Source organism: Callospermophilus lateralis, chromosome X (assembly GCF_048772815.1).
Source record: "Callospermophilus lateralis isolate mCalLat2 chromosome X, mCalLat2.hap1, whole genome shotgun sequence".
Taxonomy (NCBI): Eukaryota; Metazoa; Chordata; class Mammalia; order Rodentia; family Sciuridae; genus Callospermophilus; species Callospermophilus lateralis.
This window is the reverse complement of record NC_135325.1, coordinates 122,865,664-122,892,366: the sequence shown is the minus strand read 5'-3', so window position 1 is coordinate 122,892,366 and position 26,703 is coordinate 122,865,664. Positions and strand designations below refer to the sequence as shown.

Sequence of the window (26,703 nt, the reverse complement as noted above, 5' to 3'; positions counted from 1 at the left end):
TATACTACCATGACTGGATGAAGTTGAGTTTTTAAGATTTTATGCCACAGAGCTCTCGAAATTCTAACAGCCATGCTTAGATATATATTGCTGTCATTTTAACTAATTTAAGGAAACTGAACTACTAATTTATTTAAACTAATTCAAGGAAAAGTCAGACCATGTAAAAGATCTGACATGCAGAGAATTTTAAAACAAATGTAACTTTATTATTTTTACATAAACAGTAATGAGAGATAAGTAGACAAAGTAGTGCTGAGAAGGAAAGGTTAGAGGACCTAAGTATGAGAAGCCATCAATTACTTGTATAAAACTCATTGCTTATAAAACAACTGGTGCAGTCCATTTGTTTAGGTATATTGTATTCTCCATGCAATCCTATTTACAATTTTAATTTGAGGTAATTCTGAAAAAAGGGCTGTTGAGAAGCATTTTCACAGAGGGCAACTCTCACCCCACATACTTCTCTCACAATAAAAGGGATTCAATCTCAGTTATATATATTATACACATGCCAGAGAAACTGCATTGGATGTTGTTATGCATGTCCAGCTGGACTCCAGAGAATCCTCAGATTTCCTCTTATTTCATCAGAGGACGGTGACAGTTTTTAAATTTTTTTAACCTCCTCACTGTGGAAAAAACTATAAAACCTGACAAAGATCTTTTTTCATTTTCCATATTTCTGAAGTCTTAACTTCCCACCTTTATCTTTTGCAGATGGCCTTCTATCTAATTTCCTCAGGCATCTGTGCTGTTCAATGGTCCCTACTTTGAACCAGTGTAGAGCTTACCCACCTTTCTAATAACTCCTATACCTGGACTTTCTCTTTTTAAAAAGTCTTTCTACAGGGCAGGGTTGTGGCTCAGTGGTAGAGAACTTGCCTAGCATGTGTGAGGAACTGGATTCAATCTGCAGCACCACATAAAAATAAATAAATAAAATAAATGTACTGTGTCCATCTACAACTAAAAAATATTTTTTAAAAAGTCTTTCTACCTTCTTTACTAAAGTGATACGTAATCATGAAAAATGGAGCAAACAAAAGGACAAAGAAAATAAAAACAAACACAATCTTTTAGTCTGAAAAAATACATTTTTATATGTTGGTAGATACCTTTCTAAATTTCTCTATATACAAACATATCCCCTTGCCCCATTTTTGGCATCAGGGATTGAACCCATGGGCACTTAACCACAGAGCCACATTGCCAGCCCGTTTTATTTTTGAGACAGGGTCTAGGGCCTCACTAAATTGCTGAGGCTGGCCTCAAACTTGGGTTCCTCCTGCCTCAGCCTCCCAACCCACTGGGATTACAGGTGTGTAACAACAGGTCCAGCCCTATCTTTGCTTTATTTGGGGTTTATGAAGCATTTTTCACTTTTATATACTGAGCATTTCCTCATGTACTATATACTAGATTATATAATTTTAATGGTTATACAGTATTTAATTATATAGATAGATGTTTTCCTGCTTATTTAAGTACATTTATTTTATTTATTTATTTTTATTCCTATAAACATCCTGGTATAACCATCTTTTCAGATCTGTGTGATTATTTCCTTAAAAAAAAGCCTAAAGTGAATCTTTTCTTTTGTCTACAAAACAGGCTGAAGCTTCCCAAGATTTGAAAAGTCCTTCCTCTAATCACATGATCCTCAACCCCCAACTATCTAGCTTTTTGAAAGAATAGTCTATGTTCACTATCACTATTTTTCAATTCTTGCCCCGCCCCACTGCTGGACACCTGTGCAGGTCTACTTCCAAAGTCATCAAGGATCTCCCTAACAAACTTTGAAGTATCACTGTTTCTTCTTGGGTCCTTTCTTGACATTCCAATATGCTCTCTTCATTCCCTAGTATCTCTCTTTTGCCTCCTACACTGAGATCTACTTCTCACCTCCTGTTCTGAATACAAATGTGATCAAGGCCCTGTTACAAGGATTCTAATCTTCTCATTCATCTTCTTCCTCAGCCTCCATACTAAAGGGCTTGACATGAGTACATTGCCTCACAGCTGATTCCCAAACCAATATGTCAGCCTTAACCTTGGAGTTCCACTTTGCATGAAAACTTGCCTATTAGTTATCACCAGGGGATAACTGCCACTACCCCAAATGCACATATGCCGACCAAGGTCCTGATGAGGACTATCCTTCATCTGCAAATGGTGGCATCATTCTCTCAGCTAGGCTCACACTTTTGACATTGTTCTGCATTTCTTTAGGAGAATCACAAGTCCTTCCTTGGTGTTATGGTTTAGATAACAGGTGTCCCTCAAAAGCTCATGTGTGAGACAGTCCAAGAAAGTTGAAAGGTGAAATGACTGGGTTATGAGAGCTAAACCTAATCAGTGACTTAATCCCCTGATAGGGTTTAACTTGGTGGTAACTGTGGGCAAGTAGGGTATGGCTCAAGGAGGTGGGTCCTTGCAGGCATGCCTTTGGGGTGTGTGTGTGTGTGTGTGTGTGTGTGTGTGTATAGTACTGGCTAAGCAGAACTGTCTCTCTTTCTCTGCCTCCTGGTACCATGTTCTGACCTGCCTTCCTTTGCTACATTCTTCCGCCATGGTGCCCTGCCTTACTTCAGGTCCCAAGGAATAGAATCTGCAATGGACTGAAACTTCTGGAACTGTAAGCTCCCAAATATATCTTTCCTCCTCCAATTGTTCTTTTCAGGTCTTTTTGGTCCCAGTGGGGGAGGGGTAAACTGACTAAAACACTTGGCAACATCTTGTGTCTATCCCTTTTCTAGTCCCCTCATCCCTGCACTGGTCATCATTACCCCTTATCTTTACACTATTTGAGATGGTTCTGTTTTCTCTGTCTTCATGTTCTTCCCTTTCCTGTCTATTCTATAAGTAGCTACCAGAACATTTTCTTAAAGTACACTGCTATTCTCAAACCTCATGAGTCTCCCCACAGTCTATGGTGACAGTCAAGGCCCATGACCAGGTCGCTGCATCCATAAAAATCCTCAATCTTGCTAACTTGAACTCAGCCATTTCTATTTCTGGATTTGGCTGTCTACTTTTTCTAGAATGCAGTCCCCTATTCCTCTTCAAGGACCACATCCAGTCCCACTGAATTCCAAAGGGCCTGTTTCTTCCATTGACTTTGATGTCAAGGCCCATTTGGTGTGGAACACATGGTATACTAGAATAGTAGAATATTATGCTCCTCAACCACACATGAAACTCCCTGGAAGCAAGAAATATATCTTCTCCTTGTACCCATTAACAGGGTCTGAAACAATAAGCACATGATCCCCACCTTCATGTTTTTTTTTTTTTTTTTTGGTACCAGGGATTGAACCCAGGGGCACTCAACCACTGAGCCACATCCCTAGACCCTTTTCATTTTTTAAATTCAGACAGGTCATATCAAGTCACTGAGGGCCTTGCTAAATTACTGAGGCTGGCCTTGAATTGTGACCCTCCTCTCAGTCTCTTGAGTTCCTGGAATTACACATGTGCAACACTGCATCTGGCCATATGAACCCTTTTATAAAATAAACATTTTAATTTTAGAATAGTTTTAGGGCCTGGTGATGTAGCGCAGTGATAGAGACCTTGCCTAGCAGGGTCCTGAGTTTGACCCCTAGTATCTCAAAAAAAAAAAAAAAAAGTAGAATAAATAAATAAATAGTTTTAAATGTATAGAAAACCTAGAAAGTACCATAGAAAGATAGTTTCCATATAGTCAACCCAATTTCCAGTCTTATTGACATAGTACAGTTGTTACAACTACAGTGTATCATATAATATCATATGTTTGTCACAACAACTGAACCAATATCGATACACTATTAACTTATTATTAATAAGTTTATTATTAACTTATTATTTTAAAGGTTCATATTTTATTCAGATCCTCTTAGTTTTGAACCTAATGTCCTTTTTTGTTCCAGAATCCCATCAGTACACCACATTATATTTAGTTGTTACAATTAATTTTTGTGCAATTCATTTTTTAGGAAAAAATTTAAAAAATGAAAATATAAGAGGTAAAATTTTAAAATTTTCTATTAAGTAGGAAAATATAATTTCACTAGAGAACAATTCATCTTAATAATTCACCTCTTTAAAGTAAGCTTTTTTTTAATAAAATTAAATGGCTTCAAGTGTTAGTTCCCTTAGATAGCTTCAAGTACTTTTTAGGAATAGAGAATTTTTAGGGCTGGGGGAGTAGCTTAGTGCTAGAGCACTTGCCTACCATATGTAAGGCCTCAGGTTCAATCCTGGCAATGAAAAAAAAAGAGAAAAGGATCTTTGATGCTGTATCATGATGAAGAATTGGACTTTATAGAAGTATAAAACTAATTCTTTAAAATTATTCAATTTGAGATCATTTTTTTAAAAAAAATTACTTCTTTGAAGGTCCATGGGGGCCATACCCAATAATGGCTAGATAATAAACTGGTTATTCCTAAATAAGCCTGCATGACAGACTGAACTATTTACTATTGACAAGACTGAAAGACACATCTTTCCAAACTCTAAAAATAAGCTAGAGTGATGTTATAAAATCTTTAATTTAGGTAAGCAAACTATAAAGAAACATAAAACTATCAAATGTAAAGTCCTGTACTATGAATAGTTTCACTGTTCAGTTTTTAAATATATAAGGAATGTATCCTGTTCCACTAAACAAATGTTTTATTTTACATATACAAATTTTTAAAATATACTTGCCTTGATATGTTCCAACCAATGAGTAGACTCCAAACTGGACAACCAATGAGATTCTTCTACATTAGGATAAACAATGTCTTTCACTTTTTTTAAAGATTCCCGCATAACATGAATATTATGAATGTCTAAGAAGGAAAGTTCTATGTTATGATATGCATCATCACTTTCATATCCTCCACCTGTTGCCTAAGAAACAAGACATACAAAACAATAAGTTAGGTTTTATATTCTATCAGTAAGTTGCACAACTATTTCAAGAGTTTTTTTCTTTCAAATCTCAACACAAACCCCTCCAATTTAAATAAATAATCGATGTGACTTGACTTCCTAACCAATAGTAAGCCTAAACATTAGTCATACTTTGAGTTAGAAAAAAAAAAGACAGAAGGCAAGAAATTTTCTGGGGATTCATGAGTCAAAATTCTTCAAAGTACACTGTAATTACTGGCTGTTCTTCTAGATCTGGAAAGAAGTTTTGAAAGATCCATCCCCTCTCTTACCCGCTTTGTAGCTATAATATTACTTACTCATCTAAGGAGGTGGAGGCAGTGAAATTGAGGTAGCAGCAGGCACCCCTGGCTGTGTCACAGTACTCACATAGGACAAGATAAGTTAGAGGAAGATGACAGGCTTTGAAGTCAAACAGACCCAGGCCAATAATGAGAAAACAAACTGAGAGATGCTATTTAAAGGTAGTGGAATTTAAGTCTAATGTACCTTCAAAGCTGCATCTTTTCTATTACATCATGACTACCTCTCTGCTATGCAAACATGAAGGACAGAGCACCGCATGTAGTGTGATCTCAATTACTACCTAACATAGCACCTGCAAGTATTAACTTGTCAGGGGAGGCTTTGGTTCACTTCCAAAGCTTGGTGAAGAGTGTCTGTTTTCCACATTGACAGAAAGAACAGTAGTGGTTTTGTTTAGGAACCTGGCTGTACTCTGCTTAAATGTTTTTAAATGCCATAGGACACATGGCCTCAGGCCCTTTAAGAAAAAGTTCTGAGACTTGAAAAGAAAGCAACATTATGCTAAGTTCTGACTGCTTCTAGGAGGAGAGCAGGAAAACACCTGCCTAGGGCCAAAGAGGAAAGAGGAAGTCCCCAGACAAATGTACCTTCACTACAACATGGCTTTTCTTTTTCTTTATGACAATGGAAGGAATATAAGCTTGTATCCAGGTTGGGAAGGGACAAAGTAACCTACAGTTTTGTTTTGGAGTTTGGGTAGTTACAGAGAAGGCTTCCTGCAGTAGAAGGAAGGTTCCCACTTGAACTTCCAACCTGGAGACCTATGTAGCCAGCCAGAGGCCTTTGATCTTTAGACTCTAGGTGAGGAAATATATTCAGGCAAAAATATCTCCTTAGCACTTGCTCTAAGCAGCATCAGTAGTAAGTAGACAATGAACCTTTGCCTTGCTGTTTTTAAAGAGCTATTAGCTAATAAATAAGAAGACAAATGGACCAACTTCCTGGCCTCTTGGTCATCCAGGCCTCAGGGAAGAGTGTCGGGAGAGGCACTCCTGTCCTCCTGGCAGTCACTTTTGTAAAATGCAGGCAGAGAGTGTGGAGGAAGGGGCCGGCCTATGTTTTGATAGCTTTGAAAATGTGAAATGCAATGACACATGTCAGCCTCCCAGCAGAGGACTTGCTTCTTCTGCACGTGTGCCTTTTAAATAATTATGATGGTTTTCAAAGAGATCCTTGACACTAGTGTTCCTTTCATAAATAACTGAAAATGTTATGTAAAAAAAGAAAGAAAGAAAAATACACTTTTTACTCATTGCCAAAGCTTCTGACAAAAGAGACAGTAATATGCTTCCACTTTAATTCATCATGATGTATTGTCACAAAATAGAAGTGGCTTAGTGCTACATCTTAGCAACACCTGAGTTTTGTTTGTTTGATTTAAAATGATGTGATGTTGGGGGCTACATCTTGGATTGTAATTTCTATATATCCATGAGGGAAGAGCAATTAGGGTCAAAGAGAACAGAAGTCAGAAAGGGTAAAAATCAATTAGTCAAGCAGAGACTGAGTTACCCAAAGTTCAAATTCTCCAACTCTGGTTACTTTTGAAACCTTCTCTTTGGTTTTCTTTTCTTTGACAGAAAGAAACAACCTAAATTAACTAGTACAATGGTATGAAGGTTCAAGGGCCTGTTACTATAGATGTACATAATAAGGGGATACATATGGCTTGTGGAGGAGGGGAACCCAAGTGTGGGTTTCTGAAAGAATGATCCAGAGCTCTTTAAGGCTTAGTTTTTTTCCCCCTTAATATTTTGCTTCCATTCATTCCTAGGAGGACTAGAAACAGAGGCTCATTTCCCAAATGTTAAAAGGGCACTCAAGAATTCTGTTGTCATAGAGTTAATATAATGAAAGCATGCATTTCACACATTTTACTATCTTAAAATATTCTTTCTAAATACTCATTTTAATGCTACATAATATGTTTCAGGCCAAATACATGGAAATATTGCATTTATACATGTATTCAGACCTGATTATATATGAAAGTTAATAGAAGCGTAATATATAAAATTAAGGATAATCCAAGAAGGCACTTATATTTAACTTCCTAAATATTTTGTAATTTTATTATAATTTATATTATATTATATTTTATTATAATTCCTAATTGACTTATTTAAACTTCCTGATTGCTTTACATATAAGTTCAAAATAATTTCTAAACAAAAAGCAACTGTGGTAACACTTATCTAAAAGTACATATGGGGTGAAGGGTCTCCCCAGGACTAAATGTATAGGATAGATGATCCATGTGCAAATAATGCAGAGCTAAGCCCCACACTCACCCACAGTCTGGCACACCCTAGTGGAGAAAGATGTCACAGATTCCATTTAGGAATCTATCTGGGCTGAACAAAAACTTGCTTTGCTTTCAAGTTCTTGATGTGTTTTCTGAACAATTGAAGATGCCATATAAATGACCTTGGAATAAGCAAAGTATTAAAGATGATGAAATTTAAGCCTACAGCTGTTGAGAAACAATAAATCTGAAAGACAGAATGAGAGTGGGTAACTCAGGGCAGGCCTACTGTGAGCATTTGTGAGTGACAGCTGGCAATGATAGGAGGAAAAAAACAAAAAGGAGAAATCAAAGGTAAAAGGGCCATTTAGTACAGAAGCAAACAGCCTTCCACCATGCAGCAGCTTCTGAGGCAATAACAGGCAGTTACTGATGTTCAATGATGACCCTAATCAATTTCAAGTACATTTGGCATATTCCACTTAAGCAGGAAAAAAAAAAAAAAAGATTGACAGATTTGTTTGAAAATGTTAAACTTCTATGTATGTGTGACAGGAAAATTCATATGTGTGGATCTATTCATTACTTGAATTATATTAATAAGAATGTACATTTGAGTGTGTGAGTGTATGTGTATGTACAGTTTGGACAAAGCTACAAATTTATGATTTTAATAATTGCAGCTTTCCACAATTTCTTACAGATGCCCCACTAGTACAATGAGAGTGATAGAACACAGCCAAAGAGCTCCAAGGACATTCTAACTTGGCTGAGATTCAAGACAAAACTCAAGTTCATTATAGTTTATAGTTCTAGACATGCCTATTTACCTAAAGTTTATTTTCCTTTGATTACACACACACACACACACACACACACACACACACACACACACACACGGTTGTAGATGGACACAATACCTTTATTTAATTTATTTGTTTTTATGTGGTGCTGAGGATTGAACCCAGTGCCTCACACATGCTAGACAAATGCACTATCACTGAGCTACAACCCCAGCACTTTCATTTGATTTTAATCTAACTTTTAATTAATATTATTTTCTATTTAAGAATACTAGTTTTCTTAACTACTAATTTAAACTCATGTGCTTATAGTCCCAGCTAATTGGTGGCTGAGGCAGCAGGATCATTTGGGCCCAGGAGTCGAAGGCCAGACTGGACAACATAGGAAGACTCCATCTCAAAAAATAAATTAATTAAAAGTAACAGGGCTGGGGATGTGGCTCAAGCAGTAGTGCGCTCGCCTGGCACGCATGCAGCCCGGGTTCAATCCTCAGCACCACATACCAACAAAGATGTAGTGTCCGCCGAGAACTAAAAAATAAATATTAAAAAAATCCTCTCTCTCTCTCTCTCTCTTTAAAAAGAAAAGTAACAATAAACTCATGCGTTGACATACCATTGCAAAACCATTCAAAGAAGACACTGCATTCTATGTGAGCTAAGTTTCCATCATATCATCAAATACACTCACCTTGTTGGCCACTGCATTAACACTGGGTCTTGCATCATAGATTGTGAGTTTAGAAATCTGTCTATTAGTTTCCCTGATCACATCGAGATATTTCTCATCATCTTTATTTCGTTTACCGCTCATACCAACAAGAGGCTGACTGCAACGCACAATGACCGTCTTGTTTTCTGGATGAATCCATGACAGCACCTATGGTTATTTCAAAAAGTTTAAACTATCAAGAAACCGACTCTCAGGAAAATAATTAAAAATGAAAAAAAATAAAATACTAACCATTATGAAGAAGTGAATCTGTTTGCAATTTCACTGTGTAAGTGCCCAGAAACACATGTTGAACACTGAGGACTACTCAGAATCAGACAAACCAATTATCTGACTAGTCCCTTATTAATTAGCACCAAGAAGTTACATGTTTATCTCAAGAAAGTTTTATCACTTAAAGGTAACAGAAAGCTTCTGATATTATTTTAATTCCACAGCTTGCACTAGATTTGTTATCATATGGGAACAACTTCAGCAATAAGTGACAGAGGAAATAGTCTCTGTTATAATATGTTGCTCATGATATTAATGCACATCTACAGGTCATTTCCCCAACAGTTGCAATTGCAGGAAGAAGAAAACTTAAGGAAGCAAAGATCTGGGACTGCCAATAGAGCTGCCAGTCTTTACAATGCAGTTTGGAAGATTTCTCTAACCCTTTTGATGCCCAGCTTCCTAGCTTACAGCACATGAGAAATGAAACACGTGAAAAGAGTTAATAACATAACATCCTGAAAACTACTGAGCTGTACAACTAAGCTTGGGAATGCTCAGAGGGAAATAGATCTCTTGAAAGTGGAAAGGCCTATTTCTAATGTTCTCTAGGACCACAGGATAAATAAAATGGACAATAGTAAAATATTTCAAAATAGCTACTAGAGAAGATATCAAATGTTTCCAGAACAAAGAAATGATAAATTTCTGAGATGCCAGGCCAATTAGCCTGATCTCATCACATTCTACACACATATTGAAATGTCACACTGTATCCTCTAAATATGTACAATTACTATGTGTCAATTAAAAAGGAATTATATGTATAGATATAAATGGATGTGTGTATATACATATTTGTATCTATACATATATACACACATGCATGTGTGTATATATGTATAGATACAAATATGTATTTATATATATGTATATTTATGTATGTATATGTATATATAAAAACAGAGAACTGCAGAAGTATGGCATAGTATAATATTTGGGCTTTGTGGGCTTTGGGGTCATGTGCCAGCTCTAAACTCAGGCACTTAACTCACATCCTCTCTGGTTTCCTTCTCCTCTTTGGTCAAATGGGAAGAAAATCAGTGAACACAGAGGGCTACAGGGAACACTGGAGGAATACCCTTAAGTTATGCAATGTTTAAACACAGACTCAACATTAGCTTCCAGAGGCGGGGCCAGCAGCTAACAATGTCATGTCCAAAAATGAAATGCAGACACAAGAATAAAAGAAGCATAATCATTTGGGCATGCTTAATATAAAATCAAATACCAAGACATTTCTGAAGTTGCCTCCCTATGATGGCAAGTGGCAAACATAAATGTTCATAAAAATTGATGTTTTATTATGACAATGGGCTTCTGAGGAGAGATTATATGATAATAATATTCATTCATTCTCAGAAACAAATAGCTAAGTCCTTCTACGATGCTAGAGGCCATTTACACACCACTGCATCCCCTGCCTAGAAGTGTGCAGAGGCTCAGGACCAGGGATCTTCAAGAAAGGCACTGACCTGCCCTGAACCTTCCCCTCCTAACCTACAGTGTGAACATGAGCCCTGCCCTGCCTACCTCCTATAGCCCATGTAACAAGAGATGTAAAAGACATAAGACCCCCTTTTAAAAAGCAAATTACTACATATTTGAGAGATTTACTATTTGAGAAAATCTCTCACCAAGTTTGAATTTAACTCGGTCAAAGGCAATGGCACTGTCCTATGCCAATGCCTGCTCTTCCCCCCATCACACTTGTCTCTGTGGTGCAATGTTAGGAAATTCCACTCCCCAGAGTTGTTTTGCCTCACAAATTCTTTTGGGGGCATTCTGATTAGATTTTTTTAAAGAACACTTATTATAGAGTTGAATGGGTACAAATAATGCTCATTCCACAGTATCACCTACTATGAGTCATGTTAAAGTGTATGATACTATATTATTCTTATTAAAATTAATATTTTGAATTCACAGATAACTAAGAATGTACACAAAAATTTAGTGACTAAAAGATGTTTACCACAGCATTATGTTTTTTTAAAATTTTAGTTGTAGATAGACACAATACCTTTATTTTCTTTCTTTATTTTTATGTGGTGCTGAGGATTGAACCCAGTGCCTCACACATGCCAGGCAAATGCTCTACAACTGAGCCACAACCCAAGCACGTACCACAGCATTGTTTAAGAAGCAAAAAGTTAAAAAGAATCTAGGTATCTCACAATTGAAAACCAACTAAATAATACATCTACATACTAGAATATGAGCAGATCATATTTATCACTATGTAAAGGTCATTAAGAGATATTGCTGGGAAGAACAAATAGATTGAGATATGAAGCATAGGACAATTCCATTTTTTTGGATAAATAAATAAATGCATGGAAGGAAGCCTGGAAGTATATATAACCAAAATATCATTGCTCTCACTAGGTGGCAGACTCCCTTTTGCTTATCAGTATCCTCTAAAATGTCTGAAATGAACATGTACTACCTATAAAGACTTCCACAAAATCAAGACAAACGTGTTTGAGAACAAAGGAATATGTATTCCTAATGGAAAAACTAATGCATTTCTACAATTTCATTACCCACTGATATTTTATTATACTTTATATCTTATTTATATGCAAAAGAACAAGCTATTTTTCAACCACTTTATATTTTTATATGGGCTTTTAAAAAGAGCTATCAGGGCTGGGGCTATAGCTCAGTGGCAGAGGGCTTGACTAGCATGTGCGAGGGTTTGATCTTTAAAACCTTATAAAAATAAAAAATTAATTAAATAATTATATTAAAAAAGAACTACCAAAAACTAGTGATTTCACACTAAAGACACATAGGTTTTGAGTGAAAGCTCTGAGACTTACATTCAAGAGTCAGATAGTTAGCAAGAATATTGGAAAGGGCATATTACCAGGTAAAATAATACTTAATAGTAGAGCATTATAAATATGTAAAGGTGAGGGGAGCATTGCCTTAATATTTGTTTTTAGGAAAAATAAATGGGTAGCCACTATCCACAAAGTAAGAATAATTAATAAAATGGCTATATAAAAAAGGAGATTTTATTTGTTCTGCAGTGGAGTCCTATTCATTCATTATGATGGGGACCATTGATTGGATCAAGATCACAGAACAGGCACAGTGGCTTGGGCACAGTTGTCTCATTTCCTCTCCTGCCCCATCTCCATGAAATGCACATAGATACATACACACAAATATTTGATATAGTAGATGTGCAATAAATACTGAATGAATAAGTGACAAAACCAATCCACATTACCCTTGCCTGATTGTCCCTATGGGTAAAGCATGTACCAGCAAGACAACAGGCTAGAGCTAGGATGTGGTCTATGGTTCTGGCACAGAAAAACATTTCCAAGCAGAGCATAAGCCTACTGAACCTGTAACCTTAGCTTAATGAGCACTGATTTCTAACAAAATGAACTGAAGAACATACTTTGAAGTATAATATATAACACAAAGATATGAATCGTCAGAGAATCGAGAGAATTTTAAAAGTTACAACTCATTTTAGGTTGACAATATACCAAAGTTTCTCACAAATAATCCTTTTAAGGACAAGAATGTCAAAAATTAATAGTTTAAGGCAAGATGACATTAAATCTTAATTTCTTCAACCTTTGTTTCTAAAAATCTACTATTTTGAAACAAAACCCAATGTATTTATTATGACAGATCCTTACAAATAACTGAGGTAAAAAATCTCTAATTTTTTAGTGAACAAAATGTATGTACAATGGAGTCTGACATATCCATAAATATTTAAGGACTAAAAGGAAACTTTGTGAACAAGGTTCAATAATGTGTTACACAAATAATCTGTACTTGACTGTACCTTTAATAAGGGTACCAAGGCAGCCTGCAAATGTGATAAGTACAAGCTCATCTTAGTAACCACGTAAGAGGTTGAACTTATATACTCTACAACATAAGATAGTGTGTTCTTTCCATCATGATTCATCTGACTTTTATAAAGAGCCTATGACAGGTCAGGTATCGTGCTACAAAGAAGACACCACAAAGAGCCTTTGTGTACATCCTTCCCTCCTTCCACACAGCACTTGGTTCATGTGCCCTCTCCCACATAGAGCTCTTTACCTCAGTTCCTTTTTAACCCTTGATTTACAGGTGTTGTCTTGTATCTTTTTCCTGTTTGACAAGGTGTTTTGCATTCAGAAGGCACTTGATAATTATTAAATGAAATGAAATTTCAAAAAAGTGTTTCTCTGAATTACCTGATTACTGTTCTTACAGAATAAAAGGCATTCATTGAGAGAAATGTTAATCAAAGTACTCACTGGAATTCGATTTCGGGATCTAAAAGTTGCAACCCTCCTGAGGTCTTCATCTGAGGCACGATAGGGAACCACCAAAAGAGCAGGGTAAGTATCACAGAGCTCATAACATTTATTAATAAAAGTTATCCTCCACTGGTGATTGGGCAAGCCCTGGAGGAAAAAAAAAAGCCTCAATCAGCACAGCATGACTTCATCTCTGGATTTGACTTTGTTTCTCCTTTCTAGCATTAGGTGCACATGCCTCTTTGATCACAAGGTGATGATGACCTACCTATTATTGTAACAAGGGTGTCAAATTAATAATCTAGACAATGTAAGAACACAAGACAAAACACTGGTGATTTCCATGATTCTAAACTATCTTTTGTAAATACAGATTGTTTTGAATTTGAGGTCTTCCTTTATTTCATGACAACATATTCATTATTACTTAGAGAACACAGATAAACCCAAGTTCATCCCCCACCCTGCATCCCTGCCCCAAAGAAAATGTCATATGCAATATTAATCTCTGTCTAATTGATGATAGAAAAGAGATCAGGCAACTTCCTCTCCCTGCTCAAAACAGACAGAATGCTTCAGTCTGCTCCCAAGAGAAAAGAGGCTGGGCTCATGAAGAAAATCACAGAGGGGAAGTAAAGGAAAACCCCTCTGGGGAGGCTTATTTCGCCACCTCCAATGAGTTTCTTAAATCAAGTTGTTTGGGATTGATGATTTGCTCTCTTTATATATATAGGTTGTGTGAGAAGCAGAGTCATCTGCATTTTAAGCACACTGCTAATGTGATAGGGAGACTCAGAAGTCACCTCCCATCTATCATCTCCCAACAAAATTGTGTCTACTATGGACAAGATGCAGAGGTGGTGGAATATTCTCTCCCCATACTCACAAATGCACAAATACACACATGAAAGTGAGCTAGGTGGGTGTTTGCTTTGGGGACAGACATTGTACCTTTTCTTTAGGTCTGGCCCTATGTACCACGGACCAAACAGATGTTGAGTCTGATGTTGAGTCCAATTAGAGAGTTTTAAGTCCCATCAGAAAGTTATAAGAAAAAAAGATCGAATATAATGGCAGTCTAGAACAAAATATCTTCAACAGTTCATATATGCATGCAATCTTAAAAACCGGAACTGTTTTTTTCCAAGCTAGAAGATTTGAACTAAAGAAAAGTCTTAATATTGTCAATAATTCTCCAGAAATAAGGTAAATTATTTTAATACTTAATGTTAAAGAGGTCTCCAAAACATGCAAAATGTTTTAATGGTCTTCCTTCTACCTCAGTAGCTGGTCCAGAACAGAGATCATTAAATAAGAGGTATACACAGCTTTCACAAACTCAACAGTCTCAAACTGATCTATGGAAAGAATAGGGCATACTACCTCACCTGAATAAATAAAAAAAATGGAAATCAACCCAGGTTCATGGTGGGATAAGTAGTGGTTAAAGGATCTTCTCAAGCCTATGGCTTTGCAGTTTTGTTTTACATTCACTGCCTTTCAAACAAACCATGGGGGCTTGATCTGATTCTTGAAGTTCATTCAACAAAATTTTCCAATTATGTGAAGAGCTTTGTAGAAGAACTATGAAAAAAATTAATTCATTGTGAAACTCCTAGCTACAGATTTGGTTATACCAGAGGTCAAATTGTTGCTCTTGTTACATAATATATCCCTGATCTTCACAAAAATGCTATGAGAGATCTTTGTCCCTGAACAGCAGCAATGTAATATCATGCCTCTTTATTACAGAAAATAAACATGCATATAGGTGAGGTTTACATAGGAGAGCAGTATGATAATTACAATATCTACTCATCAGTGTTCTCGTGGAAGTTAGCCTTATAGGAAGATAGTACGACTTCATTTGAATCTTTAGTTCAGAATGAATGTGATTTAAATCTAATGGCCAGTAATAGTTAATCTCCCCAAATTAGAAATATGTAGCAACATGAATCCAAGTAAGGTATAGAAGTTTGATTTTTTTACACTCAAAACATACAATTCATTTCATAAACAACACAAAACTGATGTTCTTCATTTAGGGAAGGTAACAGTTGGAATGTGGCAGTGGAACAAGCTTATAAGTTACACAGTGATAGAACGAGCTACATGCCATTAAAAAGATATTTAGCAAGGATGTTATTGGTTCTCAGAAGGCATGACTGATGACATTGTGTCACTATGCATGTTTGAGATGCAAGACATACCAGATAACAGAATCTATCAACTTACCTGCCTTCTGTATTCTTCCACTGGATTATAAACAGTCCACCCATCCACATTAAACTTCTCTTCATTTAAAAATGCAAATAATGGCTAGAAAAGGCAGAAAGCAACAACAATAAAAAGAATTTAATGTTCAGTGTGAAGGAGCAGTGTATTAATAGTACATCCTTTGATTTTTTCACAAAATAAATTTCACCAGATTTGCTGACCATGAAATTACAACCAAAACCGAGATATATAACAAACAACCATGAAAAATTCAGACCAGGCTTACACTATTTCTATCTTGAGTAACAATTACTTTTGAAACCTCAATTTTCTATGGCTGCAAATAGCTCTTTTGTTTTTTAATGCCACTCCAAAAAAAAAAAAAAAAAAAGATTTCCAGACCAAAATGTCCATATTGATTTTAAAGAGTATTAGCAATTGATCAGCAAAAGAAGAAAATGAAATTCAAAGTGAATTTTAAGAATTTTAAACAGTGCAACTGTCTCCAGAGTACACTGACACAGTTAGCTATTTAAAGAGAGATAGGACATTAGGAAAACTCTTAATTAACTGCTGACTGAAATTTGAATCAATGTGCTGGTCTCTGTGAAATGACAGGACACAGACCTCTCATCACTTCTCTCACTATGATCACTCTCAAGGTGCTATTGATGGATTTCCTAGTTTCAAATACCATCTGTACCCTAGTAAACACTGTCTATTGCTCTCCAGCATCCCCTCTGAACTTTGGACATGGCTATCCAAGTGCCAACTTCACAACCTTCCAGACTGCCCTCAGAGGCATCTGGGGAATTCTGAAGCTAACACACCCAAAGCCAAATTCTTGACTCTACCTTACCAATCCTGCTCTTCCCAGTTTCCCCCATTTCAGTCAATGATAGCTCCATCCTTCTAGTTGACTGAGCCAAAAACTGTCGAGTCATCCTTGTTCCTACTCAGCTACCAACCTGGTCTAATCCTAAACCATCTCTCACTCGGGTTATTACAATAATCTCTAACTGTGCCTATCTTTATGCCTCTAAGGTCAGAGTAACAGTGTCATAAGTCAGATCAAGTCATTCCTCTGCCAAAATCCTCCTGTGGCTTTCCATCTGGCTTAGAGTAAAAGTGGAAGTCCTTCCAATGGCTGACGTGGCTGTGTGCCATCTGGCCACCAACCCCCGCAAAGACATGGTTTGTCTTTGCTCATGACCCTATTTACTCACTCAGCTCCAGCCACACTGACTTCCTGTGCCACGCACCAGTCTCAGGGCCTTGGCACCCACTGTTCCATCTGCCTGGAATCCTTTTCCCTCATGGCTTACTCTCTTAATTCTTTCACATGTCTGATCAAGAGTGACCATAATCAATGACCTTCCCTGACATCTTATAGAAAACCAACACACTACCCTTACAAGATCACCCCCTATTATCCTTCCCCTGTTTTACTTTCCCCTATCACTTATGCCATTTGACTTATTATCTAAGTACTTATTTACTATTGGACCCCACTGTCCCCTTATGTGGAACATGGGCTCCACATAAGCAAACACTTGCTTTGTTCATCTCCTCTATGTCCAATAATGAGAACAGTATCTGGTCCCTGGTAGGCAGCACACATATGAATGAATGACAAAATGAAGCCCTTTCTCTAGACATGCCAGGTCTGGGTACTTTTCCTCTAGGTATCTCCTTCCCTTTCCCCTGCTAGCCTATTGTTTTGCCTACCAGTATCCTCTCCCTTACATCACAGGGATTTTCTGGAAAACCATTACCTAGCAGCAAAAGTTTTCTATATTTGAATGACAAGTTTATGGTAAAAACTGATCAAGAACATGCTGGAACCTATTCTCTTCTCAAACACTCCCAAGCATGCAGCATCCTGAGCAGGTCTCAACTTGGGCAGTGCTAGGCCTGAGTGCTGTATGCTCCACTGAGGCCCTCGCCTGATACCAAGTCCACAGCAATGCTCAACTACCCAGTAGCACTGGGGAAAATAAAAGATTCCTGTTAACTGAAGTTTAACTCAGGGACTCTTGGTGAAAACAGCGCTAAAACATTAGGTGTGCTTCTTTATTCATAAACAGAATCTATGGAGCACACCTAATCATTCTCTTGCTGACATATCTTTGCTTTGAACATTTGATAATCTACTGGTAAGTACCTAGAACAGGTAAATGCTCAGAACTGCTGAATGCTATGCTGTTGACATAGTTGTAGATGGCGGATGGTTTGAGATATAAGGATATACAGTCACTCACTTTAGAATACTTCAACATAAATTTTTTGTTCCTATGCTTTTAGTTATTTGCATCTTTGGCATGGAACTCAAGAGAATATTGCAACCTTTTTAAAAAATTCCTGTTCCTAAATCAACAGCCTAGATAAAGGTTTTCTCCAGAAAAATCATCAAATATAGTAATGGTATCACTATTCTTTAACTTGCCAGCTGTATTTTCAAGGTAAAGTACTATTTCTCAATTGCGCATAATAAAATGCTTTTGTATCCTGTAAGACACTTACCAATAAGTTTACAAAACTGTTATCAGAAGATGAAGGCTATATGACCCAAATCAAAATTATCTCCATAATGTCCTTAAAATGCTTAAGAGAACTTAAGCACAAGCAACATTAAATTGTTTTGTCATTAGCATGAGAATGAGACAGTATCCCTATGGTATCTATGTATCAGATGGCCTTTCTCAGGAGATTACTTTTACAATGACACTTCATACTGTGAATGAGGTGGCAATGAACTGGCATCCTTTACCTCTGGAACATGCCTATTACAACTTGCTGACAGAAACAGCTCCCAGTTGACTCTTCATGCTAAGAGCCAGGCTTGAACCTTAATTATTTCGGGAAAATTTATGAGTCACATATCAAATATTTCTCATTATGAAATAATATGACAATACATCTAACATTGCATCATAGCTCAGGATGGAAAAGACCAGATGCATAAACCAATATTTCCACCATCCAAATAAATTCACTTCTAATTACAGAAAACCATTTTAAAAAAGCATTACTGGTTAGGGTTTACATGGTGGTTTTTCCTTTAAAAACTAGGCTTTCCATAAAGTACTTGGCTCAAATGAAGCAAGCATTAACAAAGAAGTAATGCTGAGATTTTCTAAAGTAAAATGTACTAGATATTTTAATTTTCCCTCTTTTTCTTAAAGACTCAGAAAAGAGAACAAAGCAAGAATCTTCAAATACAAGCTGTCAGTGGAGTAACATAAAGGTGGATTATTACAAAAAACAAAACAAACATTAAACGTTAAAGCAAGGCTAACAATATCCATTCATCTGAACCTCATTATTAAACAGTGCAAAGCTCCCTGCAAGTGGTGACTCGTGACAAGCCTAATTAAAGCTCCTGTCTGAAAACTATTCAAACCTTAAATTAATGAGTTATATGTCTTGAGGTTTTTAGCTGTCATTTATTTTCTTTCCAGACAAGACATTTTTAAGGCTTTCGGTTGTTTTTAGTACTTTATGAATGGGTTGACATTCCAACAATTGTTCCTAGATGTAGCCTTGGGTGGGTCTGTTTTGACCCTCAGTTCATGTGGACAGAGCTGGTTCTAGAGCATTTTCCATTCTAGCCACCAAGCAGGAAGTCTTATTTACCAAGTGGGTAATGGTGGGTAATGGTAAAGTCCACCCATGAACCCTCCAAGCACTGATTTCATTTCTCTGCCTACAGAAAACTCAGGAATGATTCATCCCCAACCTAGTAAAATCTTAGAACAGCGAGGGTGTTGGGTTGAGTGTTGGTGATCAGTAGATGGTCAGTGTCCCCTTTGCAACTTCCTTCTAGGGCCTACTCCTTGCCCACGGCTCTGCCTCAGAATTGGACTGGGGTACGCCTGGGCCCTCTTTCAAGATGCCATAGGATGCCTGTGCCTTGCCTCACTCATACTGAATCAGAATCTCTAGGAGGTGACCTACCCATGCCTTGGACCTTGGATACACCAGAACCATTAGGAATCTGTAGTGGAGCTATTAGGGGGTGCTGTTTTACTTATATTTAGAATGATTTTGAAGTAATCATAGATTTGCAGGAAGTTGCAAAAAAAATGTATGAGGAGAACACACACACCCTTCAGCCAGCCTCTCCCAATGTAAACATCTTTTATAACTAGAACACAGTATCAAAACTAGGAAACTGGCATCAGAAAACACATTCTCAAATGCTTAGCCCTTGGCTTCCTTGAGTGAGCAGGTCTTTCTTTATTTTGCTATTAATGTTGGGGTATGTCAACAATTATGATACTGGCTAGTGTAGAGATACCATGCATAGAGATTTTAAAAAAGCAATCATGTGCATTTTTCCCTGATTAAAAATAGCACAATGTAACATTTGAAAAATGTTAAAGGACAAAGTTGAGATGAAAATCTCTGATTTCACACTAGGGATAAAAACAGCTCTGACATAGGGAATATAGCTTGTCATTTCTATTTAGCTACATTTAGCATTGTTGTATCTTATAGGGGAAAAAACTCTGAAATGACAACAGATTTTAGTTTTCACTTAATTAGCTATTATTTTTAAATAGCACCTTTATAAAGATGCACTGATTTGCTTAAACATCTATAGTGGAGTTTTTTTTTTTTTTTGAATTTAGCAGAATCTTTAAATCTCAAACAATTCCTGAGTTGCCTTTGAACAAGGAGAGCTATCTATCAGGATTATCCTGTCAGCTCAGGATTCCTCCATCTCACACAGCTCCTTCCTCAAAGACATGCAGTATGGGGTACAGAACTGGAGGTTTGAGAATTAGATTGGTAAAAAATCAATATAATTTCAAATGGGAGACAGTTCAGAAGAAAATCATTTTTATAGTATTCAGAGGAATAAACTGATCAGCTATGTACATTTAAAAGTATTTTCTTTCAAAGGGATGTTACCACCACATAGTAGCTACTCATCAATGGGCATGATTTTCAAGAGGAATATTACCCATTTTTCATGAACAAACAAACTTGTCTCTAAATACCTAACCTCAAATTTTCAGGGAAATACTCACTACTTCTTTTCTAATCGATCTTTGTTATATCTGAGCAAGAATTTAAGTGAGTTTTTTTCTAACTTAATTTCTCAAATTGGAGACATTCACCTTTTGAAAAGCTTCCATCTACAATTTAAAGGTGCAGCAATGTATAATTACCTCATTTTCATCTTTTAGATTATGCTTAAGAAACAAGAACATTTAATCTAAGAAAAAAATTACTTTCATTGAAGTTGAGGTAGCTAAAATTTTTAAGAACTTGAGGAGATATTGAAATTTGACAAAGTATAATTCTAAGATCTTAATGTAAGCTAATGCCTTCAGTATAAGTATTTCACATGACTTGACATAGCAAGGTCATTTACATTAGTGTGATACACTTATTCCAAAAATCTGACAAAAGTTTCATAGGTCAAAAGAAGCTAGCACATAAATTATCATTTATACTTCCATTTGCATAAATAATTCTCCTGATCCTATTTCTACCACTGACAAAATCTATAATCCTGGGCAAAGTGGTTTAATATTCCTGGTCAGTTACTTTAAAATATGTGTGTGTGTGTGTGTGTGTGTGTGCGTGTGTGCGTGTGCGCATATGTATATATGAAAGGACCACAATCACAAAAGTACATTTGAAATGTCACTTGAAAACATCTACAATCGTAATCATTTAAGGCTGACATTTATCAGGGTCTGCACATTGCACCTCTTCTCACTGTAATTTTCTCTCTTAGTAATTTTGGCTACATTTATGAAAATGCCAATGATTACATCCAATCCTTCCAAGTAATCCTCTCCCCATTCCAGAACCCAAGGTCTATGGAGTCACCTACCTCCTAGATCTGTACACCTGGTTGTCCCATAGATACTTGTGGCTCAGCAAATGTGAAGGGGATATTTCCCATCTTGGTCCCTGGCCCCACCATCAGCTTGGTTATCCAGGCTGGACTCCATCACTCCATTCCCTTTCATAACTATATTCAATTATCAAATTCTACTGATCTTACAATCTAGATCTTTCTGAAATCCAGTCTCTCCTGTTTCTTTTATTGTTCCATTTCATCACAGAGCAAGATGACTAACAAAGATCCCCAGAAATGGTCTCTTTCCTGCCTCCATTCTTGTCCTTTAATAGACTACCCCTGCACACAGCAGCCCATGTAATCTTTTTGAAATAGAAACCTAATCATGTCATATTCTAGCTTAAAATCCTTAAATAGCTAGGAGTGGTCTGTAATAGTAGTAATTCAGGAGGGTGAGGTGAAGGATCTCAAGTTTAAAGTTGCTTCAGCAACTTAGCAAGGCCCTAAGGAACTTAGTGAGACTTAGTCTCTCAATTAATAGGGCTGGGGATGTGGAATGTGGGTTCAACCCCTGGTACTAAAAAGAAATCAACCAATCAAAAAACCCTTAAATGGTTCCCTTCACCTTAAGATAAAAAAGCAACACTTCTTGATAAGGCAGGTTGAGCTCTGAAAACTCTGACAAGATTTCCTAGTTGGCAACATCTCAAACATGTTGTCACAACTTGCTCCTAGAAGAATTAAGTACATCTTGAATGACTCCACTGAAAGGGAATTCTGGAAGCTTAATCCTGATTTCTCCTTGACTTTGCCACATGTACTTTTTACCTTTGCTGGTTTTGTTCTATCATCTTTTGATGTAATAAACCATACCTGTGAGTTCAACTGTATGTTGAATCCTGTGAGTCTTCCCAGTGATTCAATGCACCTAGCGGTGGTCTTTGGGACCCTCAACACTAACAGAATAAATTCTACCAAATAAATATTTCAAAGATTCTTCATAGCAAAACCACCACTGAGTATGGTCAAAAGGCATATGGAAAAATATTTGCAACACACAAGTCAATGTAGCTATTATCATAAAGAATATCTTTAAAACAAGAAAAATTAACCCCCCAAAATACCAAAAACCCTGAAGAAAAACAGGCAGAAGATAGAGAACATAGAAATAGAAATACAAATGGTTTATACCAAAAGATATTCAATTCTATTAAAATAAGATAAAAACAAAATAAAACTATGAATCTACATTTTCACCTATTAGACTGGCAAAGATGAACAAAATTAGAAAACAGCCAGATATGGGGTACATGCCTATATTCTCAGTGATTTGAGAGGCTGATGCAGGGGGGTTGCAATTTTGAGGCCATAAGAAACTTGGTGAGACCCTGGCTCAAAATAAAAAAAAAAAAAATTAAAAGGGCTAGGGATGTGGCTCAGTGACAGAGCACCCCTGGGTTAAATCTCAGTACCAAAAAAGCAAAAGCAAAAACAAAACAAAACAAAACAACAACAACAACAACAACAAACAAACAAACAAAAAACATTAAGTCGATATAGTAGGCAGAATAACAGCCTCCCAAAGATGTCCAGGTCCTAATCCCTGGAACCTGTTATGTTACTTCACATAGCAAAGAAGAATTGAAGTTCCAAGTGGAATTAAGATTGCTATCAGTTTACATTGAAATGAAGAGAGTACCCTGGATTAGCTGGGTGTGCCTCATGTAATCATAAGGTCCTGAAAGTGGAAGACAGAGACAGAAAAGTCATTGTTAGAAAAGAAGTGATGATGGAAGCAAAGAGTGATTCAGTTGAGAAGGCTTAGACCCACTACTGCTGGCTCTGAGGATGGGGCAAGGAACACAAGTGGCCTCTGGAAGCTGGAAAAGGCAAAGGAGAAGATTCTCCCTTGGAGCCTCTGGAATGAATGCAGCCCTGTTGACAACACCTTCATTTTAAACTAGTGAGACCCATTTTGGCTTTCTGACCTACAGAACTGAAAAATGAGACTAAACCACTAAGTCTGTGGTGAGTTGTTAGAGCAGAAATAGGAAATGAATACCTTGGCAAGGCTGTCTGGGAACAGGCACTCTAACTACAACTGCAAACTATGAACAAAATATTAAGTGGAGAAAAAGAAAAGTAAAACATGGCTACCCTCTTTAAGGAGTTAGAAATGCTTCCAAGGAAAGAGACAAAGAGGACAAAACTATGGATCATGTTGAAAGGAAGGCAGTTAAGTGTCACAAGTGAGAGAGGAAAAGCATGTTGGGACTGTGCCAAGGTTTACTTCCTGACAAACAGGCCTAGGGAGACATTGATGACATTTGAGCTACTCTGAAGGATGTCATTAAAAGTAACTAAACAACAAATAAGAGTAGTTTGGGGGGAATAAGAGAGAGTCATTTTAAACAAGCATTTGGTGTCACTTAAAGTTACATAGCAGCTATGGAAAAATATGAAGCTATAGATTTGGAAACCATGTTCAGAAAAGCAATGCTTATAGACATGAGAGTGAGAAGGACTACCGAGGAGATAAGATGGGGCAAGTGGAAGCACGGATTTTTCTAAAAAAAAAAAATCACAATTTGAAGGAAGCAGGGGAACCAAAAAAGAAGTGAGAGGTAGAAGGAACATGAGATTAAGGTCTCAGAGACTATAGGGAAAGATAAGTTTAAAAAAAAAAAGAGGAAGAAGCATCTGGAAATATGATAGTCTAAATGGTATCTGAAGACTTCTGCTGAACACATTCAGAAGTGCTAGATACAACAGAAGTTTTTTTTTTCTTTTTTTAATGCACTAATGGGTCTGTGATGGAGGAATGTAGAGAGCAAGAGAACATACTGGCTTTCCCCTTCAGGGTACTCACAGAACTGGTTTTCATGGCCTCTTGGGGTACTAGACATAGGACATGAAGTCTTGGGCCCCCCAAATATGGAGTCAAATTAGAAGCCTGGCCTCCTAAGTGCTACTACTCAGGAAAGGGATGAAGGGGAAATAACCACCTTGAGGCTCCAAGAGAACTTACCTGTCTAAAATTTTGGGGGTTAAGGGAGGAAACAAATCTCTACCACTGTCTGCCACCAGGAATTTATAGCCACAAATCAGCCTTTAAGTACTTTATAGCCCAAGTCATAAAACCTGGATGAACCCCAAAACATCAAGTGGAGAGTTAATTTATAACCGTCCCAAGTTGGTGGTGCCCCAAGATGTCTGGCAGAGAAAAACACCAATCTTCTTTCAGTAAAACTGCCTTCAATTTCAGCCTGTAAGTATTCTGTAGATAAAGTTCCAAGGAACAGGAGTTTCCAGGTGATAATCAAAAAACACACCAGGAAACTAAGCACCACTTTTTTGTAGGAAAAGGCCATAAAGATATTGGGTATTATATTGATCAGATGCCTACCATAAGCTCTGTTTAATATGCTTGAAGAAATAAAAGGGTCAAGATTAAGAGTTTATAAATAATGGACATACAGATCTAAGAGAATCAAAAACAACTTTTATAACATAAAAACATAATAGGGATTGTCATGTATGTAAGAAATAAAAATAAATAAATAAATAAATAAATAAAAACATAATAGTGGAATGAACAACTCAATAGATATCAGTTAGAGTTGTAGCAGAGGATAAAACCAGAAGAAATTACCTGGCATGCATCACAGGGGTCAAAGGATGTTCCTTTAATCAGAATTCTTCATATTTTACATGTTTTGTAAATGTTTTTTGATGTCTACTCAACATTAATATGATATAACTTTGAGAGGAAGGAGTGGTAAGAGTCAAATAACTGCATGGTTGAAGAGGATAAAACAAAGGGACTAAAAGTTTTATAACTTTCAAGGTATGAATTGACATTCAGAATAGTTCCCCTGGAGCAGGAGCACTAGAGATCTGGTTCCAATGTGTTATGGAGTGGATTCTGTGGGGGTGAAGGTGGGCAGGGACCTGATGCTTCTGTGGACAAATGAGACAAGAGCTCCATGAGACAGGCAGTGAGGAGAAAAACCAATCATGTTCAAAGGCTTAGAGGGACATGGCAGAGGTCAGAGATCAGATAATGGAGGGCCCAGCCTTGAAGGAGGCAGAAGGGAAGACATTCAAAAGCATGATTAGTTCTTCAATTAGCCAAGTTCACTGCTTATTCATGAAAAAAAGTCCTGACCCAAAAGAAAGCAGACAACTAAGACATGCTTTAGTCTTAAGGCCTCATCTGGGTGGAAAGAAGGAAATGTGTGCAGGTACTTCTCATTTCAATCCCCATGTGAAAATGAGTTATTCTCCGTTTACCTATTAATTTGGTAATAAGCCCCAAAAGTAATGGTCCACTCAATTTCAACCTCATTTATTTTTTAAAGATTTTTTCCAGTATTTTATTTACTTATTTATATGTGGTGCTGAGGATCAAACCCAGTGCCTCACATGCTAGGCAAATGCTATACCACTGAGCCACAACTCCAGCCCTTCAGCCTCATTTAATATGCCAGTGCAATCTTTTCTCAGCAAAGCAACCATTTCTCAGCAAAGCAACAAAGACACCGGAGGTGTGGAAGACTTCCCTCCCATCCTTTGGATGTGGGACACAGTGCAAAACCATCAGTCCCTGGAGGGCTACTTGGCACAGCAAAGGCCTTGAAACCCAGTTGCTTCTCTCCTCAAATTCAAGTCAGCAAGAATAAGGTCCCTCATGTAAAGGTTAAATGTACCACCCTCCAAAACAAAACCAAAAACACCACCTTCATCACTATAATCACCTCGTAGAAGATAATGAGCAGGAAATTCTACAACACTAAGGAACTCAATCCAGAATGTCACAGAAAAAGGCAAAGTGCATAAACACAAACTTGACCAAATCATGTTCCCCTGAAAGCACTAAGCCTGAATAGTCAAATATGGAAGGAGAAAAGGGAAAATTATTTGTGAAGAATTTTGTCCATTATATAGCTCTGCTTCCTACATTTCCCATTTCTAATTCAGTTGCTTTCTGGACTTAATACTGTGAAATTGAAGAATTTCAACCAATACTTTCTCAAAGTACAACCTGTGGTTTATTTATAATACTACTAATCTTTATGTAGCATCTTTCCTTTGAA

The 26,703-nt window shown here is 37.0% G+C and overlaps 1 protein-coding gene across 4 annotated transcripts in view; it reads right to left on the bottom strand.

The window, feature by feature from the left end:
- The window catches only part of Mtm1 (myotubularin 1), a 98,484-nt gene that overhangs the window by 18,555 nt on the left and 53,226 nt on the right, over positions 1-26,703 (bottom strand). For all 4 annotated transcript variants that reach the window (XM_077107686.1, XM_077107687.1, XM_077107688.1 and 1 more), the window contains 4 exons: positions 15,805-15,888; positions 13,567-13,716; positions 8,972-9,160; positions 4,699-4,884 (listed from right to left, as the gene is read on the bottom strand). In XM_077107686.1, the coding sequence (XP_076963801.1) occupies positions 4,699-4,884; positions 8,972-9,160; positions 13,567-13,716; positions 15,805-15,888 (609 nt within the window). The remainder of the gene's footprint in view (positions 1-4,698; positions 4,885-8,971; positions 9,161-13,566; positions 13,717-15,804; positions 15,889-26,703) is intronic.